The sequence below is a fragment of the Lemur catta genome, chromosome 21 (genome assembly GCF_020740605.2).
Source record: "Lemur catta isolate mLemCat1 chromosome 21, mLemCat1.pri, whole genome shotgun sequence".
NCBI classification, from domain to species: Eukaryota; Metazoa; Chordata; class Mammalia; order Primates; family Lemuridae; genus Lemur; species Lemur catta.
In genome coordinates this window covers 10,754,834-10,773,539 of record NC_059148.1, presented here as the reverse complement: position 1 = coordinate 10,773,539, position 18,706 = coordinate 10,754,834, and the positions used below count along the sequence as shown (strand labels likewise).

The 18,706-nt window shown below is 53.8% G+C and overlaps 1 protein-coding gene and 4 gene segments (V, D, J or C); all 5 read right to left on the bottom strand.

Moving 5' to 3' along the window:
- Positions 1–18,706, bottom strand: part of LOC123625663 (immunoglobulin lambda-1 light chain-like) — a 995,149-nt gene that overhangs the window by 60,077 nt on the left and 916,366 nt on the right. The window lies entirely within an intron of this gene.
- LOC123625660 overlaps positions 1–18,706 on the bottom strand; it is a 636,038-nt gene that overhangs the window by 13,477 nt on the left and 603,855 nt on the right.
- LOC123625661 overlaps positions 1–18,706 on the bottom strand; it is a 628,644-nt gene that overhangs the window by 19,179 nt on the left and 590,759 nt on the right.
- LOC123625664 overlaps positions 1–18,706 on the bottom strand; it is an 80,957-nt gene that overhangs the window by 29,395 nt on the left and 32,856 nt on the right.
- On the bottom strand, positions 8,737–9,268 carry LOC123625681. The segment is given in 2 exon segments: positions 8,737–9,039; positions 9,157–9,268. Coding segments are annotated over 2 exon segments (333 nt in total).

The window sequence follows — 18,706 nt, the reverse complement described above, 5'->3', positions numbered from 1 at the left end:
TTGCACGTCCTGGTTCCCACAGGATGACACCAAGGACACAGCAGGAGCCCCATGGGACGTTCATGAGTGGCTGCCCGAGGTCACTCTGGGCTCCTTCTGGCCTTCACTGCCGCCCTGTGTGGGGCTGGGAGTGTGTCTGTTGGCAGCTGCAGCTGCGGCCCAGAACCGACACACACCAGCAGCCTGCGTGGTCGGAGGATCTGCCGTCCCCAGGGGGAACAATCAGGAGCCTGGGGCTGAAGTGACAATGGGGCTTAGGGGACCAGGGCATGGATTAGGGCCTGGCCAGGATCTGAGGGCCATCTGGGTAAGGGAAGAGCAGGGTGAGGGGGCCGTGGTGTAGACGCTTCACGACACCTGGAGATGGGGCAGGGGTCACCCCAGTCCTGAGATCCTCGAGGGAACTCTTGGAAGTCAGTGTTGCGTGTGCGTCACAGCAGATGGCAAATAAAGGCTTCAGTGTCAGAGAGAGAGAGCGGGAGAGGGAGGGAGGGAGGCCAATGTCAACATTGAACTCTGGTCTCCTGACCCCAATTCCAAGCGTATTTCTTAATGAAGGTGGATCGTGTGAGCCAGGCTAGGGATGACAGCATTTGTGGGTCTCAGTCTCCCTTTGTCCATGTCATAGGCCAATTTGTTGTCACCCTCATGTGACCTCATCGTCAGCCCGTCCTCTGCTGAAGGTCAGGGGTCCTGTGTTCAGACTGACGTAAAACCATCGGTCAGCACTGCACGAGGATGTTTGTCGCTACACTGACAGCCCACTCTTGGCAGCAGCCTGGGTTCTGCAGGTACCAAATCAGAGCAGGGACGTCCCTGTCTCACCCTGAGCAGCTGAGGACTGTCTGCACCATGGCCCTGAGCACCCCTGGGAGGACACAGAGCCTGCAAGGGGGACAGAGAGGCTGTCAGAGACCCAGGGGCTCATTTCCACGGAGATCCCCGCACAGCGTCCCCAGCCTACGGGTCGGGGCCAGGCCTAGCCTAGGACCCGTGGGGGCTGAGCCCGAGAGCAGGGCCTGGAGGCTGCACCTGTGCAGAGAGTGAGCAGGGGAGGGGTCCCGGCCATGGTGGGGACACCCCCAAGCTCTGCTTCCTGGGCCACAGCGGGAACCTCTCTGATGCGTTTCCTAGTTAAGGGCTCATTGGCACCTGGCGTCTCCATCAGTTTCCTTGGAGCCAGGTCTGAGTGTGACACTCAGAGTGTGTTTGCTGCATCTCGGGATGGAATGAACTGTCCTAACCTGCCAGTCTGGGGAGGGACCTTGAACACCTGCTGACCCCCCAGGACAGGTCTCCTCTTCGGTTCTCACCTGTGCAGGTTCAGCCTCTCCCAGGGCCTTCCCCACTGTGGCACTGCTGCCCCCTGCTGGTGACAAATCCCTTCTGGCCTCAGGGGAGTCCCTTCCAGCGCTGTACAGGAGCCACAGCATGGGAGCCTCCCAGGAATGTGCAGTTTCTATTTACCACAGAAAATGAAAAACAGAAGGTCAATAAGAGGGCCAAGCACAGTGGCTCATGGCTGTAATCCCAGCATATGGGCGGCTGAGGTGGGAGGATCACTTTCGGTCAGGAGTTCCAGACCAGCCTGGGCAAGATCGAGACCCCAACTCTACAAAAAACAGAAAAATTAGCCAGGTGTGGTGGTGGGTGCCTGTAGTCCCAGCTACTCGAGAGGCTGAGGCAGGAGGATCGCTGAGCCCAGGAGTTGGAGGTTGCAGTGAGGTACAAATTTTGCACTGCCATCTACCCGGGTGACAGAGTAAGACTCTGTCTCAAAAAAAAATAAAATAAAAAAAAAAAAAAGGAAATTAATTAAAATAATTCATTGATTTAATTGAAACTGTGGAAAATGTTATTTACACATGTAAGTGAAATATCACTTTTGGATATCCATTTTTTAATAATAAATATTTGAAATTCTGTGATAAATATTTATAGCACATCTCAACTTGGATATAAAATTTCTTTAGAAAATACTTCATGTTAATTTAGATTTCATAATGTTTGTGGTTAATAAGGTAGATTTATATATATATATTTATATTTATATATTCCGCTATAATTAAAAATTTTTGAGTAACCAAACTGAGCGCCAAAATATCATTTCCCTTCAATATTTGCATCCACTATGACAAAAGTGGCTCATGTTTTCTGCAAGAATTGATTGAACTGGATTCAAGAGCACACCACGGTCAAACACACTACAGCTCAGTCTGTTAGCACTGACATTAGTGGGCAATTGCATCTACTGAGAAGCAACTGTGAGCTTACCCAGCCCAGCAAAGTGTTCCCCAAAATTACTGCAGTGTTTGCACCTAATTTACCCAATACCATGATTACAATGAAAATATTCTATATATTTTTTCATGTTAGGGTAGTGTGTAAAATTATGATTTCTATTATGAAAAGTTTCCATTTTTATATAAATTCTCAATCGTCCAATGATCACAAATGACCTTTGTGTTTACTTGATATTTAAATTTAGCAGGTATTGGAGAACAGTGTCATGCTTTGGTGCTTGACTATTGAGTCTCTGACAAGTGTTCCTTTTGAGTTAAGAAAACCTTGAACTGCAGTTGACACCCTGTGAACCTTTGTAAACTCCTCCGGGAGTCCCCAGCGAGTGCTGGGAGGGAGCACAGGGTCCCTCTGTCCATCCTCGTCTGTTCCTTCCAGCAGGTGCTTACCCGGGGGACGGTTCACAGCACATACAGGCAGGGGCTGAGTGATTTCAACATCTGCCTCCCTGAGATCAATCAGAATATTGATGACAAACATGTGTGGAGGAGAAGCATGTGAATCAACCTCCCCCAGTGGGCAGAGCACATGAGGACACTTGTCTGCTACATAAATATCCACCAGTCTGACCTCAGAAGGACGTGATTTTAACAGGAGGGGGACAGGACGGTGGCTCTGTGGACACCAGACAGCCTCCTTCTCCAGCCCCTGCTGTTACTGCCAATGGGCTCAGTTACAAAGTACCCTGGTGGCAAGGACAGAGGGTGTCCAGGGGCTCATTAATGCAGAGGCCACGCCTTGGAACTGGCCTGGTGACAGGCACTGTGGAGGGACCATCTGTCAGCAGCGGAGACCACACTGAGCTCCGTGTTGCTGCCATTCCCTGTGGGGACAGCCAGGTACCTGCCCGAGATGACTTTCATTAGACGTCTTCCCATGTGGCAGGGAAAATTCTTTCTTCTCATGAGAACTGACGTTTGCTCCAGATAGCGACTGGCTTCTTGGCGGCGGCGCTTCTGCCAGAATCATTACCTGAGCGCTGCAGATGCCCCCACTGTCAGGGCACTCCAGGGGGTCTCTGATGTGCCCCTGGGGCCAGCTCTTCCAGGACGGGGCACATGCTGTGAGTCAGTGCCCAGGATGTGACACTGTGTCCCCACAGCCACCATCCAAGGGTCCAGGAGCACGGGGGTGGCCTGGAGTGGCTCCACTCACTAATGTCCTCAGGGATCCACTGGAAACCAGGTTATGTCCCCTTCCCCTGCCTTCTGCTCTGCTGGTCTGGAGGTCTCAGTTGCAAAGAGGAGGCTTCTTCCAGGAGACGCGACACTGAGTGCATTGAACTGAGGGCTGAGAGTCCCCTGTCCCTCTGGGCTTTTCATCCCCACTTCAATGTCATTCTCTGCCTGTGCTTCCACTCAGACCCTCTATGCACAACTCACACCCTGGGCAACAGGACAGTCTGGTCTTGCCAGCCCCAAATCCAGCCCTGACCCACCCTCTGCAGAGCCTGTCTGGGGGACTGGAGGGACAGGGAGCCTGAGGTTCTTAGGTTGGTGTGACCTGGGCCAGCCCTGCTCATGGCTGTGTCCACCGTCCTCCTGGGGCTGGAAGGAGAGGGTGACACAGGGCAGGGGTTTGTGTCTCACTTCCCCATCTGTCTGTGCACTGTGGGATTATAACCACTGCTGTCCCATGTGTGACAGTAATAGTCAGCCTCGTCACCAGCCTCGGCCTCGGTGATGGTCAGGGTGGCCGTGGTCCCCGAGATGGAGCCAGAGTATCGCTCGGGGATCCCTGAGTGCCTGTAGGTGTTATCATAGATGAGCAGCACAGGGGCCTGGCCCGGCTTCTGCTGGTACCAGTGTGCATAATAACTACTTATGCCATCTCCCTGGCAGGTGATGCTGGCTGTCTGTCCCAAGGTGACAGATACTGCAGGTACCTGAGTCACCTCAGAGGAGGCCACAGAACCTGCAAGAGAGGACAGGAGAGGTGAGTCTGAGGGTGAGGGTCTCAATCCCAGAGGGCCCCACACCCTGCAGCATCCCCTGTGCTGAGCTGAAGGTCAGGGCCGGGCTGATCCCTGGTGCTGTGGGGCTGAGCCTGGGGCAGCACCTGTGCAGAGAGTGAGGAGGGGGAGCAGGAGAGGGGTCCAGGCCATGGTGAGACCCCAGAGCTCTGCCTCTGAGCCCACAGCTGGGTAGGGACCTGCAGGGCTGTCTTATCACAGGAGGGGAGTCTCTTCATGCAAATCTACTTCCTTATCTCTTGTCACTTGTTGGGTGGCTGCCTGGTGAGCAGAGGATGCAAATCCTTCTCCATTTCCAATGTCTCTGAGATCTTGTCTAAACCATGAGCCTGAGGGCCTCATGCCGGTAATTTCTCAGGTTCATTAAAGGGCCACATGGGTGTCAGGAATGGAGAGTGGATTTCATCTAATAGAAGGGCCTGGAAGGAAGCATCAGTCATGCTGTTTGCAGCTGAGCTCTACCAGGGGACTTGGAGCTGTTTAGGTCCCCAAACCAAGGTCCACAGTGCACCCTAGTGCCCACACGAGGAATGTCACCTACGTGTGTCACTAGATCATACACAATGACTGCTTCTGAACACTTACTATGTGCCACATGTACTGGTGAGTGACCTATAATTGTAACCTCAAGAACATTTTCACAGTGTGGGAGAGCAGGACTAGGAGCCTGTGCCCAGGGCCCAACCTTCATTGTGGATCAATGTTGGGAGCTGAAGTGTTTCTCCCCAGGTCCCCCAGACAGCAGAGAGTGGAGTCAGGATCCCTCCAGGAGACTCACCTGGGAGCCTGAGCTTCCACCCTCCCTGCCCTGCCCCTACCTGAGCCCAGACTCCTCCTCCCCCTCATCCCAGGCCTCAGGGTCCCTAGATGTCCTTTGCTAGTGCTGCCACCACAGAGTGCCAGACACCCAGTGGTCTGAACAGCAGAAACACCTTGTGGCAGTTCTGAAGCCGGAATCCAAGACAACAGTGTCAGTAGGTTGGTTTCTCCTGAGGCCTCTGTCCTTGGCTTGCAGGGGGTGACCTTCTTGCTGTGACCTCACAATGTCTCTCCTCTGCATGGTCATCCCTGCTGTCTCATTTGTGTCTGTCTAAATTTTCTCTTCTTAAGAAGACACCAGTCAGACTGGATCAGGACCCACCCTAATGACAAGGTGTGGCCCTCTAGGAGGCAGGGTAGCAGGGCTTGTGCCCCCTGCACCCATCACTCATTGGCCATGGGTGGTGTCAGTGGTGGGTGTGACTTCCAGTCAGCCCTTGACGAGGCAGCTTCAGTTGAGAGCCTCAGCTCACCTCAGGGAAGGCTGCTGGGTGGGACTTGGGCACAACAGCTGAACAATGGCACCAACAGCGCTGTCAATATTTTTGGATCCACAAATGAACAAGAAAAAAGCAGAAACTGAGGCCTTCCTCAAGGGTCAGACTAAGCAGGGGTGCACAGCTGGGACCGAATCACCCCAGGGCTGAAACAGGACAGACACCTCCCCCACCATGACAGGCTGATCCTGGAGCCTTCCCACCTCCACGCTGTGCACGGTCTACTTTATCCCCTGTGGGGGCCAGAAAATAGAGAGTGACTTTGTGGAAGGGAAATCGCTCAGGGTGGGAAGGGCCCATGAGGTCCCACTCTAGCAGCAGTGGGACATGCAGCTCTGAATAAGGAGGTGACAGGTGGCACACCTTTTCAGAAATGTGTCTGGCGGTAAGCCAAATCCCAGCGAGTGGGAGAAGCCCGTGTCCCCGTGGTAGGGAGCAGCCAGTCTCATTCTGCAGGCAGGTTCCCATCACAGCAAGGTCAGGGCTGCACAGCCCTCCTGGGGGGTCAGCGGGGACATGCAGTGGCGTCTGCACACAGGGGACCAGCAGGTGTAGAGGGGATGCTCCCGTTCCCTGCTCCGGGACGCTCAGACAGCCAGAGAATCCGCCTTCAGCTGGTTGCTGAGCGCCCTGTCAGCTGTGCCCACACAGTGTTTGGGCAACACAGTCACTGGGAAGCAAATGGGCAAGAGACACTTTGGACTTTAGTCTATTTCCTCATGTTCTGAGATTTTCCTTCCATTAAGATTTAGAGAAAAGAGATAGCATCCATCACAGGAAGAAGTGTAATTTGCCAAGTTTTATTATCAACTGTACCTCCCAAATTGTGTCATAACTTCTTCAGATGTTTTTAAATTATGCTTAACAAACAAATTGGGATATTCTTGATTTTCTTTGTATCACCAATGTGCTCTTAAAAGGTCACCCATGCAATGTTCAGGGCCATGCCTTTGGGACTGAGTGTGAGGACAGGGGCGGGGAAGGATCCGTGCATGGATGCAGAAGTGACCTTGCTCAGATTGTCACCCACAGATGCATGAATCTGCCCACAAGTAACAGGGACTGAATTGCTTAAACTGCAAGCTCCAGGTTACTGTAATTGGAGACCATATTTGATATGTTCAACCAGGAAGAGTTGCGGTAGTGACTTTTGACCATGTCTGCAACTACTGTCTGGTCATTACCCGTGAAAATATTTTCTCATTTTACCAGAATGGAAGAACGATTAGAAACACAGCTGCATATTCAGTAGAAACACAGGGAGGGAGCAGGATTATATCACAGGTGGAGAGAAAGCCCAGGCCCTTCCCTAATAGCAGGAGGGCAGGGGTGGTGCTGAGGCTGTTTCAAGAGAGTAAACACTCCCCTTACCCTGCACGGCACAGATTAGCAGCTGCAGGTATAGTGAATGCAGAGTCTAGAAATGTATCCGGGAAAGATTCTCTATGCTGTGCCTGGGTTTTGATCTACTGTACGTAAAAAGAGCAAGAAATTTGTTCAAAGTTAAAATGCTCTAATGAAGAGAAATAGACACTCAGTTTCATACCAGCCCGGGATTTGTAAGACATGGGGCCCAACTAGCCTGAGGTCAATAAAACAAACAAAGAAACAAAAAATCAGAGTTATCAGGAAGACAATGTGGAAAGGAGAAGTTTGAAGACGGGCCAAGTTCAAATTTCTTTCAGGAAAACTCAGCTTAGGGTCTACCTCTGAGTTGTTTGACAGCCCAAGTGATGGAGCTGCCAAGATGGCTCAGGTCCCTGGGCAGTGTCCTCCGTCCTGTTCCTGCTGTCAACCCCCTTCTCCCTTCTGCTCCCAGAAAGGCTGGGGGCAGCCCCAGGACCCCATGGACCCTTCCCTCTGACTCAGGGATGCTGCCACCCCGGGAGCTCTCCCTTTTCCCTGAGCTCACCTACATCTGCCAAAGAGGTCAGGGACAGTGGCTGGTCCCCTCAGACCAGGGCCTGGCCCCCTGCTCTGGCCTCTCAATGCAGCCCCCCCCAACCCCGACAGCTTGGCTGCAGCTTCCTGAGCAACCTGAGCCCGGACCATGGAACCAGCTGCTCTCAAGTTCTTGAGGCACCAAACTAATAGATCCCAAATATTTGTGCCCTGACGTGCTGTTTTAGGAATAATACCCATGCGGCAACAGACAATTGATGTCCTTTAATTTTAATGTAATCTGTTCAATTGAAGTCTGTGAAATCTAAACTATAGTAGTGGCCATGTTTAAGAACGAGCTCACAAAATTCCAGAAAATTTCAATATTGAACCCAGGACATGTCTGAATATTATTAGAATTGATTGTCTCAGTAGATTAAGCAGGATTCCAGCTAGAAAGTTACTGTCCCCGTGGAAATTAGAAGTGCTCAAAGTCAGTGGGGAAGGGGTCACTGAAGGTGACTTTTCCCTGCGGGGCCATTTGGAACCTCCCATCCTATGGGGACACAGTGCACTTGTGGGTGTGTCCAGGATAGGGGTTCAGTGCTGTGAGGGGAGGGGCGATGGTGACAGAGCACAGACTGTGTCACTCAGACTGTCCCTGGAGCAGCAGCCTGAGGTTTTGGAGCAAAGAGCAGGACTAGAAGAAAAAAAGTGACATCTTCCTCTTTGTGCTCAGTCTCCTGAACACACCTTCAGATCTTGTCCCAGGGGTACCTGCTTCAGTACAGACGTGCCGAGGATGAGCCCAGCAGGGAGGGCCACCTGCACTAGAGCCTGGTGGAAACCGGGTTGGGTAAGACGCCGTTTCTGGAGACGTCACTAATGACTCCTCTCCAGGCTGGTCCTCATGGGGTGGGAGAACGGGAGGCGTTTAGGGTGAGGATTTCCCCAAAGAGCAGGGGCTGCACCCAGCAGGCAGCTCCTTGTCACAGAGCCCCCGCCTTTGCAGAGCTGGAGACAGCTGCACATGTGGGACCATGTCACACAGGGAAGGGGGAGCCGTCATTGTCCTAGATGGTCAAGCAGAGAGCAGGTCGGACTTCAGGGAGGGAGAGGAGGGGCTGGGAGGGGAGGGAATCCCCAGGAGTGTGGCCTGCAGCCCCCTCTGCACAGGGAGGGGAAGCGTCTTCAGAGCAGGAGGGGCTGTGAGCTCAGGGCAGGTTTTGGTCTCACTTCCCCAGGAACTTGCACCACTGTGGACAGTGCTACCACTCCTATATTAGCTGCAGTAATAGTCAGCCTCGTCCTCAGTGCGGAGCCCTGAGATGGTCAGGGAGGCCGTGGTGCCAGACTTGGAGCCAGAGAAGCGATCAGGGGTCCCCGAGGCCCGAGTAGTCACAGCATAAATCAGGAGTTTGGGGGCTGTGCCCGGGTGCTGTTGGTACCAGGAGACATGGTCATAACCCCCAACGTCACTGCTGGTTCCAGCACAGGAGATGGTGACCGACTGTCCCAGAGTCCCGGACACGGAGGGAGGCTGGGTGAGGGCAGACTGGGCCCCGGACCCTGAAAAGAGGGAGAAACACACTCTGGTGAGTCCGTGCGGGGCCCCAGGGGAGCCTGAGGAGCAGCAGACCAAGGGTCAGCCCAGAGGTCCCCGAGGCCCCTTCCCGGAGGTGTCACCTGTGCCCTGAGAGAGGAGGGAGAGGAGGAGCAGAGCCCAGGCCATGGTGGAGACCCCCAGAGCGCTGCCCCTGAGCCCAGCGCTGGGCCTGCTCCAGCCTCTCTTATCCCTGCTCAGAGGAGGGGCCTCCATGCAAATTCGCGTCCTGAGCCCCCTCTCCTGCCCGCCCTGCCCTGGGCCTGCACTCGGGGACTTCTGGGTCCCTGGACAGCAGGGCTCAGCTGAGGGGACTGAAACTCACAGTTTGAATAACCTGATTAGAGGAACTTGATTTCTTTATACTGATTTGCATGGGACAGATAGACCTGCTGAAGTCCCACAGCCTAGTGAGCTCCTGGCCTTTCAGTGTCCCTGCTGTGATGTGACAATGTCTCTGTGGCCCTCCCAGGCCTGGGCACACCCTGCAGTGCCCTCTGCTGGGCACCCCCCTCCTGGGTCTCTCTGTGGATAGGAAATGGGGCCCCCACCCCGTGGAGACACCTGCTGTGCTGTTTGTCTCAGGTGTCCCCAGCTGCAGCCCTGTCCCCACCCACCCCCACCCTGTGTGCTGAGGCATCTGCAGCATCGAGTCCCTCAAGCTCATCAGTCACCCCCAGGCCACCCACCCACATGCCCCATGGAGCACCCAGGGGCACAGAGGGGAGGAATCGTGTGGAGGGACCAGGAGTTGCAGAACCGGCCACCACCCTGACTTCGAGTCTGCTGCTCTCAATTCTGCCGTTACCACCTGTGAGCAGGTGACTTTTCCTTTCTGGGTTTCTTGTTCTCAGCCTGAGAATGGGGACCACGAAGTCCACTCTGCACCGTCCATGAGCCACGGAGATGTGACCAAGAGTGAGAGAGGGTGAGCTGGTAACAGACATTACTGCGTGCACCACAGTGACAGTCACCAAGAATTTCTGACTTGTTGAAAGAATTAATTCCATTTTACTGTGATTCATGTGTTAGGGTCACCGGGATGTTTGTTTCTTGCTTTCTCGGGTTCCCCATCTCAGGACACCCTCGGGCACCACCCAGCTGACCTCTGTCCCCCCTGGGATGCTGAGGAGGCACCGACGTTCCAGGGACACGTGTGTGTGTTGATTCTCTCAAAGCTCCTCACCGTGTTCAGCTTCTCTTGTTCTCCCTGTTGCCAGTGATGAGACTCCGCTAATACTCTAAGTTAAAATGGCTGCTGATGAGTTCAGGTCCCGTCTCAATACTGTGACACAAGGGACTGTGTCTCCCCTCCTGGGTTCACCTATGAAACCACGGCCCATTCACAGAGCAGCTATTCGAGGACCAGGACCAGTGACACACATATAAATGGCACTAGCATTTCAAATAACACAGAGTCAGTGTGAGATCCCGAGTGTTTCTCTGCATCCCTGCCCTGGGCTCAAGGTAGCCCCAAAGCTGAAGGGCACAAACCTGAGAACAGAAAGGAACCCACATGTGCCCTCTTGGTCACGACTGGGGACAAGAAAGGAAAGTCCTGGTGAGTCGGGGAGATGCACATTTTGGTTGCCTTTATTTTTCCTCTCTTTCTCCATATCCCCGACCCCCAGATATGCTATGGGGCGGCTGCAGTGACTGTGGATGTAGCAGGAAATTTCCTTGTTTTTTCAAGGGCTTTTCTCCCTCGAGGGAAACTCAGACCCCTGTGGCATGTTTCTCCTCTCCTCGGACCACTGGGCCCCTGTAATGGCCTCATTAAGGAAGTTCCTGCAGTGCCAGGGAAGTAAAGTTCCAATGTTGGGACCAAAGGACCAACAAGAAATAAACCAGGGACTGGGAACACTGAGAATTTGAACCGGGACGAGCTTGGGAAAGTGACTGTGTGATTCTTGTATGAATTCTGGCTTCAACCCCATGCTGTGCAGGCCCCGATCTGGGCTGCGTAGGGTGCGATAGACTTTGAGAATGAAATTAATGGGTGAATCACGATTCAGATCCCACCTAGGACACTCAGTGGTGCACCCAGGACAGATGTAACTAGCAGGGCAAGTGGATATAAATCACAGTGACGTGGACAACCTCATCCACAGAAGATGGTTTGGAACTTGCAGCCTGAGCCCCTGTTAGTAGCTTGTGCAAACACAACTATGCATTTACCATGTAAAGATCCCAATGCTTGATGACATAATATTGGTTATGTTGAGGATAGAACCAAAAAAACTCACTTGACACACTAAAAATCAAGAAAACTTCAAGTGACATGGACAGATGATTGAGAGACATGACAGAGAGACAATGGACAGATGATTACCCAAGGGTGATACAGTTGGCATTCTCTGAAAAAGGCTGTAGAGCAGCTAGTGTAAAAGTATCCCAAGAAATAAGAGAAAACACTGTTGAAATGGATGGCAAGGAAGTTTCCAAAAACAATAAATGATATAAAACAAGATAAAGTGAAGCTGCTAGAAAAACAACAAGCAGAAATCAAAACCCACCGCTGGCTACTAAAACCAGATGAGACATTGCAGAGGAAAACATTAGGGCTTTTGAAGCCTTAGCAAGAGAAGCTAATCAAAGTAAAAATACATAAAAAAGGAATCCCCCGAAAAAGAGAAGAAGGAGCAGGGATCTGTGGGATGACTGTGCGATGCCTGTTGTCGTGGGACACACCCACATAGGCAGGTCCTTAGAGACAGAGAGAGGGTGGCAGGGCTCAGGGACATGGGAAACAGGCTGTGACAGGTAACAATGGAGGTGCTTCTCCAAGTGACATAAAGGCGTTCGGGGATTAGAGAGTGTTAGGGGTTGTATGTTCCTATCAACAGACTAAAAAGAGTGACTTATAAAACTTAAAATGGTGAAATTTATGGAATGTGAATTATAATTCCCCCAAAAGTGTAAAGGCCTAGTGGCTTTATGGATGCCACATGTCTTCAAAAGGTTAAGAAAATAAACATATTTTGTGTGCATGTGCCTGTGTATTTCTGTGTGTACATATATATATAATACATACAGACACCTAGACAAGTACATATATACATGTGTAATACATACATACAAAAATATATGTCTATATGTGTACACAGAGAGAAAGAGAATAGAAAGCATTACGACAACATGTTAAAAGTTCGTGATTCTGGGACTGGGTTACTCAGGAGTCTTCTATATTATTTTTTTCAAATTTTCTTTAAACATGTAGTTATTTAAAATTAAAATGTTATCAAAGAATAAAGCAAATGAGACCCTTAGATTAGTAGTGAGGTGCCTGAGTGAGCTCACAGGGGGTTTTGGTCTCACTTCCCCGTGAACTTGGACCACTGTGGCAAGTGTTACTTCCTGTATATGAGCAACAGTAATAGTCAGCCTCGTCCCCAGCCTGGGCCCCGCTGATGGTCAGGGTGGCCGTGGTCCCTGATCTGGAGCCAGAGAATCGCTCAGGGATCCCTGAGGGCCGGTTGCTGCTATCATAGATGACCAGCACGGGGGCCTGGCCTGGCTTCTGCTGGTACCAGTGTACATATACATAGTAACTACTTAAGCTGCCTCCCTGGCAGGTGATGCTGGCCGTCTGTCCCAAGGCCACAGACACTGCAGGCACCTGAGTCAGCTGAGAGGCCACAGAACCTGCAAGAGAGGACAGGAGAGGTGAGTCTGAGGCTGAGGGTCCCATTCCCAGAGGGCCCCACGCCCTGCGGCATCCCCTGTGCTGAGCTGAAGGTCAGGGCCAGGCTGGTCCCTGGTGCTGTGGGGCTGAGCCTGGGGCAGCACCTGTGCAGAGAGCGAGGAGGGGGAGCAGGAGAGGGGTCCAGGCCATGGTGACACCCCAGAGCTCTGCCTCTGAGCCCACAGCTGGGCAGGGACCTGCAGGGCCGTCTTATCACAGGAGGGGAGTCTCTTCATGCAAATCTGCTTCCTTCCCTCTCTTGACTTGTGGGGCAGCTCCCTGGTGAGCAGTGAACACTGCTCTGTCCCATACCCCGGTGTCTCTCTGAGCTCTGGTCTGAGCCCTGAGCCTGAGGGCCCCATGCTGGCAGTTTTCCAGATTCAGGAGAAGGAGCAGGAGGGTGTCATGAGTGGAGCAGGGAGTTCACCTAATAGGGAGGTGATCAAAGGGAGCATCAGCCATGCCCTTTGCACCTGAGCTCTACCAGGGGACTGCAGTTATTCCAGTCCCCAAACCAAGGCCCACAGTGCCCCCTGGTGTCCGCAGGAGGAATGCCACCCCACCTGTGTCACTAGTTTATGCACAATGACTGCTTCTTAGCACTAGACATATGCCAGGCACTGCTGAGGGTTTGACACGCACCACCCTCAAAGGACATTCATAAAACCCCACAGCAGCCCTTTGCTTAAGTCACAGTCTCTGCCCCAGTCTACTGATGAGGGAACCAACATCAGGAGGGGACACGATTTTCCCACAGTCCACAGACAGCAGTGAGTGTGGTCAAGAGTCCATCCTGGACACTCAGCTCAGAGCCTGACCCTCTAGCCCTCCCTGCCCTGCCTCTCGCCCCGAGCCCTGACTCCTCCTCCCTCAACGCAGGCCTCTGGGTCCCTCTTGTTCCCACCCTCTCCTCTGTAATCAGGTGCACTGTCTTCCTGAGTGTGTGCACAGAGGTGGGGACACTCCCTTTGCTCCCTCCATGGCAGGTGACCTAAGGTTCTGCTCCTGGGTCGGCCACTGTCTAGTTGTGACCTCAGGCAAGTTGTTCTTCCTGTCTCTGTCTTGGTCCCATCTGCAAAAATCTGTAGCAGAGATTCCCCAGCTGTAAAGTGGGTGATGCTGAAAATGCTTGTCCCGTGGAGTGGCTGAGATCAAAGGATTAATAAACAGGAAGTGCTGTGAGCAGTGCCCACCTTGTAGTAAACACGTATGAATGTTCATTCCTCCTCCCACCACTGTCCTGATCCCACCCTCATGCTTATTACAGAACAAGGGCGCTGGGGGCAGAGAAGGAGGGATGGGAGGAAGAGAGAAAAGCTCTGGGTTTGAACATTTGAGACTGGCAATACCTCCTTGCAACAGCAACACGTGCGTGCACACAGACACACATACACATACGCACATACATGTACACACATGGCACTGTTTTGTGTACAGGCCAAAGGGCAGGGCATCCTCCCAGCTTGCTGTCCTGATCAGTGACCTTCCATTGCAAAGACCTGGACCAGTTCCCAGAGACGTCACAGGGTGTGTCCCGCAGAACTGTGGCAAAACCACTGTGTCTTCTCCAGACTCTGTGCGTGCAGCTCCCCCAGTGGCCTCCCTAGAGCTGGCCTTGCTTGTGGCCTCCTGGTGCCGGGAGGAGGTGCCCAGTTCTCCAGAAACTGTCATCACTATCTGCACAGATTTCACAATCAGTTTATGTCCTGTGACTGTCCACAGAGGGCATCTTTGAGGTCTGGATGGGCAGGTGCAGATGGATGGTCATAAGGGCTGGGTTGGTGCCACTGAGGGTCAGAGACACTGGGGCCGAGGGAGCAGGGCCCCTCACACTGTTCCCTCCACAGCTCAGTCCACTGAGGCACGAGGGGGAGGGGAGCAGGCTCTTAGGCTGCAAAGGCCACAGCAGAGCTGAGCTGGGCTCAGGACACCAGGACCCGCAGTTGCAGGAGAGAAGCAGATGAGCCCAGTGGCCTGGGGGGCTCTGTCGGGGAGGCAGCTGCACTGAGCCCACCCCCTGAGGAACTGGGGTTCTCCCCTGGCTGGGAGCCATGACAGCAGCTCTTGTCCACGTGCCAGAGATGTGCTCACTCTGGTGACGGTCACAGAGCGTGGATGGACACTGGACACGCAGGGAGCACTGACAGCTGGTGGCTAACATGGTTCCTAACAGCGGGACACCCTGGTTTGCTGTCTGTGGAACCAGCCTGGGCGTCTACTCGGGATGAGGGACGTGGTGAGGTTGTTCCTCCTGAAACAGCAGAAGAGAAAGTGTCCTTCATTCCAGCCTCCGAGAGAGAGAGTGAGTGTCTGTCTTTGAGCCATCAGGTCTGGGTGGTTGGTGGCAGTCCTGGCCAGCAGGACAGACCCCCTAGGGACAGTGTGTTCAGGGCACCACCTGCAGGGCTGGGCTCCTTGCAGATGCCTTTGTCTCTAGGCCACAGTCCCCTGGGGAGGGCCCTTCCTGTCCTGGGTGTTCCTCCCCCAGCTGGTCTGAATTCCCTCCCCAGGAGCCTGTTGCAGCCCAGGCAGCAAACAGTGTCCCCTGTCACCTGAGACCCTCCCTACCAGGCCTGCCCCTCTGGGCCCCGGGTGGGGTCTCTAATCACACTCACGGGCCACCGTCCACCTCCCGCCAGTCTGCTGAAGATCGAGGTCCTGGGCAGGGAGGGGTGGCCCAGGACCCGGGGCCAGAGCCCCTTCAACACCCTTCAGATGGGCTCAGCCTGCCCTTCCCGCCCCACCTGCAGCGCCCCCTAGTGGATGCAGGCGCAGCCCTGGGTCTGCAGCTCCTCTGCTGCCCTCTCTGGCTGACCCCACCTGAGACAGGTGCTGAGACATGGCCAGGTGGCAGGAGACAGCCCTGGGATGCTCAGCTCAGCTCCCAGGCCCGGATCTTATGTCATTTAGGTCTGTTGTCCCTGCCCCTCTGAAACCCTCTGGGCTCTCTTTTCCCCATCTGAGTCCAATTTTCATGAGTGGGTCAGTAATAATTGCTGCCAACTAATCCCCACCTAGGATGTGTTGGGCTGTGTGTTACATACATGATAAACACGATCACATGAGCTCTTGCCCAGCCTCTTGTTTTCCAGGAAGTTTCTTCCCTCTCAGTGAGGAGGGATTTCCAGGAGTTGAATAACTCACAGCCACACAGCAGCAGGTGACAGAAATGGGTCTCAAGGACAGACCCTCTGCCTGCAACCCGAGCCCTAGAGGACTGTGTTATTCCTGTGACCTCTACCAGTGACGACATGCAATCTGTGTCACACAGGACTGATGGAGGCTGCAGTGCGACTCCAACCCTGCAGTCTGAGGTGCTTCCCTGTCACCAGCAGCAACTCTGGGAGCTGCCCCCCTGCTCTTGGGGTCATTACTGCTCAGTTGCCCTTGGCCGTGACCCTGCTGTGCCTTTGCTAAATCTGCTCTTTGCTGCCCTCCCAGCAGCAGACCCGCTGCTTCCTTCCACCCAGTGAGAGGCCACTGCAGGGGCTGCTGTGCCATTGTAGTCAACAAAATTATGTCCCTGTGTTGTGCAAAAGACATCCCCTTTCAGGAAGCCAGATCCCACCTGATGGCTTCACACTGACACTTCTGGTGGGGACAAGATCATTCATCCCCAGGGTCAGGGGCTGGACTGCAGGTGATGCTCACACATGGGCCCCGAGCTCTCTGCCATTAGTCAGAACTGGTACTTGGTGCTCCTAGAGATGGCAAGACTGAAGAGACAGCCTCTCTGTGCCCTGTCCCTGTGCATGCTGAGACATGGAAGTGGTATGGAGGTGTTGATACTGACTGTCACTATGTTCACAGCCTTGTGTTTGGGGGAACCTCTTTGTAACAAATCCTAAGAAACCACAAATCTGAATTGTCCCATCATTTGCAGGTTGTGGAGAGGTCCACCCTGGCTGCACGGGCAGCTCTGAGGGACATTGTGGATAGCACACACTCCTCCTGCCCCAGAAGGAGCGACACAGGGTCTCGAGCCTCCTCGTGTCCCACAAGCACATGCTGCAGTGTCAAATGTGAGCCACCCTGTGCGCTGCAAACACACAGTCACTGCTGTACTCAGACACAGGCCCTCCCTCCCAGAGCAGAGGCTGCCCTGACGGGAGGCATTAGATGTCATATTACATGTGTTAAGCGTGTTGCAAAAGGGGACACGCTGAGTCCTATGGGAACACGCAGCAAGAGCCTCTCACTAGTCTTGAGCCCGGGGGTGGCCTCCCTGAGGAAGGGCCTTTTAAACAGAGACACGAAGGCTGATTTGGGGATGAGCAGCTGAGGATTGTTCCAGAGAGAGCGAGGAGGGGCAGGGAGCTGAGACACACTGTGGGGAGGGGGAAGTGTGTCATTACCAAGTGCAAGGTGCCCTCAGGGCCTGGCACACCTGGGTCCTGTGGGGCTGAAAGGATGCAGGTGACAGTCTGAGCCGGACCCCACATGGGCTGGACTCCTCCCCAGCCATTTGCATCCTGCACTAACTTGTAAATCAGCCACCTCAGCTGTCCCCTGTCCTCTCCTTGGTAAGGACAGTAGAAGAAATACCTGAAAAGCTGAAAAGAAAGGCCTGTCCCAGTACGAAGTAGACAAAAGTAGCTGGAAGCAGGATCCCAAGGTGACAGCCCTGAACTGTCCCCACTTGCACACGGAGCCACCTGTCCATCACACATGGCACCTCTGCTGAGCAGGTCGAGAGTGTGTCTGAGCACACAGGCCTCAGGCGGGGACTGAGCCTCTGCTCCCAGGTGTCCTCAATGAGCTGATGCTCCCAAGCTCTCAGCTCCGCACATGGGGGGACAGAGTTCGAGGCCACATTGCCTCAGCCTTGAACCTGAGAGATGTCCCATTCCAGGGGAGGTGACAGGGAACCCTGGGACAGGACACCAGCAGAAGCTCAGAAGGGGTCTGTTCTCACTTCCTCATCACGTGGGAGGTGCAGACAGAGCCCCTCCCCCACCCTGCAGGGGAGCAGCAGCAATAACCGGCCTGGTCCCCAGGCTCCTGGGGTGCTCAGGGGAGCTGCCCTGTCAGACCTGGGGCCTGGGCAGCGTCTGGCGGCTCTGAGTTTTGCTTCTTGACCCCTCAGCTGTGCGGGCTCTGCCCTGTTCTGTGGGTAAAAGGAGACGCGGCTGTGACCCCAGAGCTGCTGCTGCTCCAGCACAAGAGATGGGACCGACTGTGAGGGGTCCAGGAGCAGGAGGGGCCGAGTCAGCACAGCCAGGGCCCCAGGCCTGAGGGGAGGACACGTGTGGGGTGGCCGAGGGCACGGCCAAGCCCGGGGGGCTGGTCCTGTGGGTTAGATGTTTGTCCCCCCACACTCAGGGGGAAATGTGATCCCCAGTGTTGGAGGTGGGGCCTAATGGGACGTGCCGAGGTCACGGGGGCAGATCCCTCGTGGGTAGACGAACACCCTGCCTTGGGGACAGTGAGTCTCACTCTGTTAGTTCCTGAGAGACCTGGTCGTACGGAAGAGCCCGACGTCTCCCCACTTCTCTTGCTTCGTCTCTCCCCATGTGATCTCTGCACGTGCCGAATCCCTTCTCCTCTGCCATGAGTGGAAGCAGCCTGAGGCCCTCAGCACATGCAGTTCCCAATCGTGACCTTTCCAGCCACTAGAATTATGGGCCAAATAAGCCTTTATTCTTATAAAAGAATAAAGGGACAGAATGTAGCAGAATGGATCCCTTTCCTTCTAAAATCTGATGAAATAGGAAAACACTGTGGGTCTCTAGGACAGGGACAAGGCCATCGGAGACACATTCCATCCCATCAACATGTCCACTCCTATGTGACGGGCACCGGATTAAAGTGACAAGTTGTTTGGATTTAAAATGTAACCAAATTTATGGGAAAACTACAATTCATTAGAGACCTGGCGTGCTTTGCCTGTTGCTTGGGCTGCATTGAGAAAGGGACTGAGTGAGTTGAGACCAAGGTCACTGTCATTG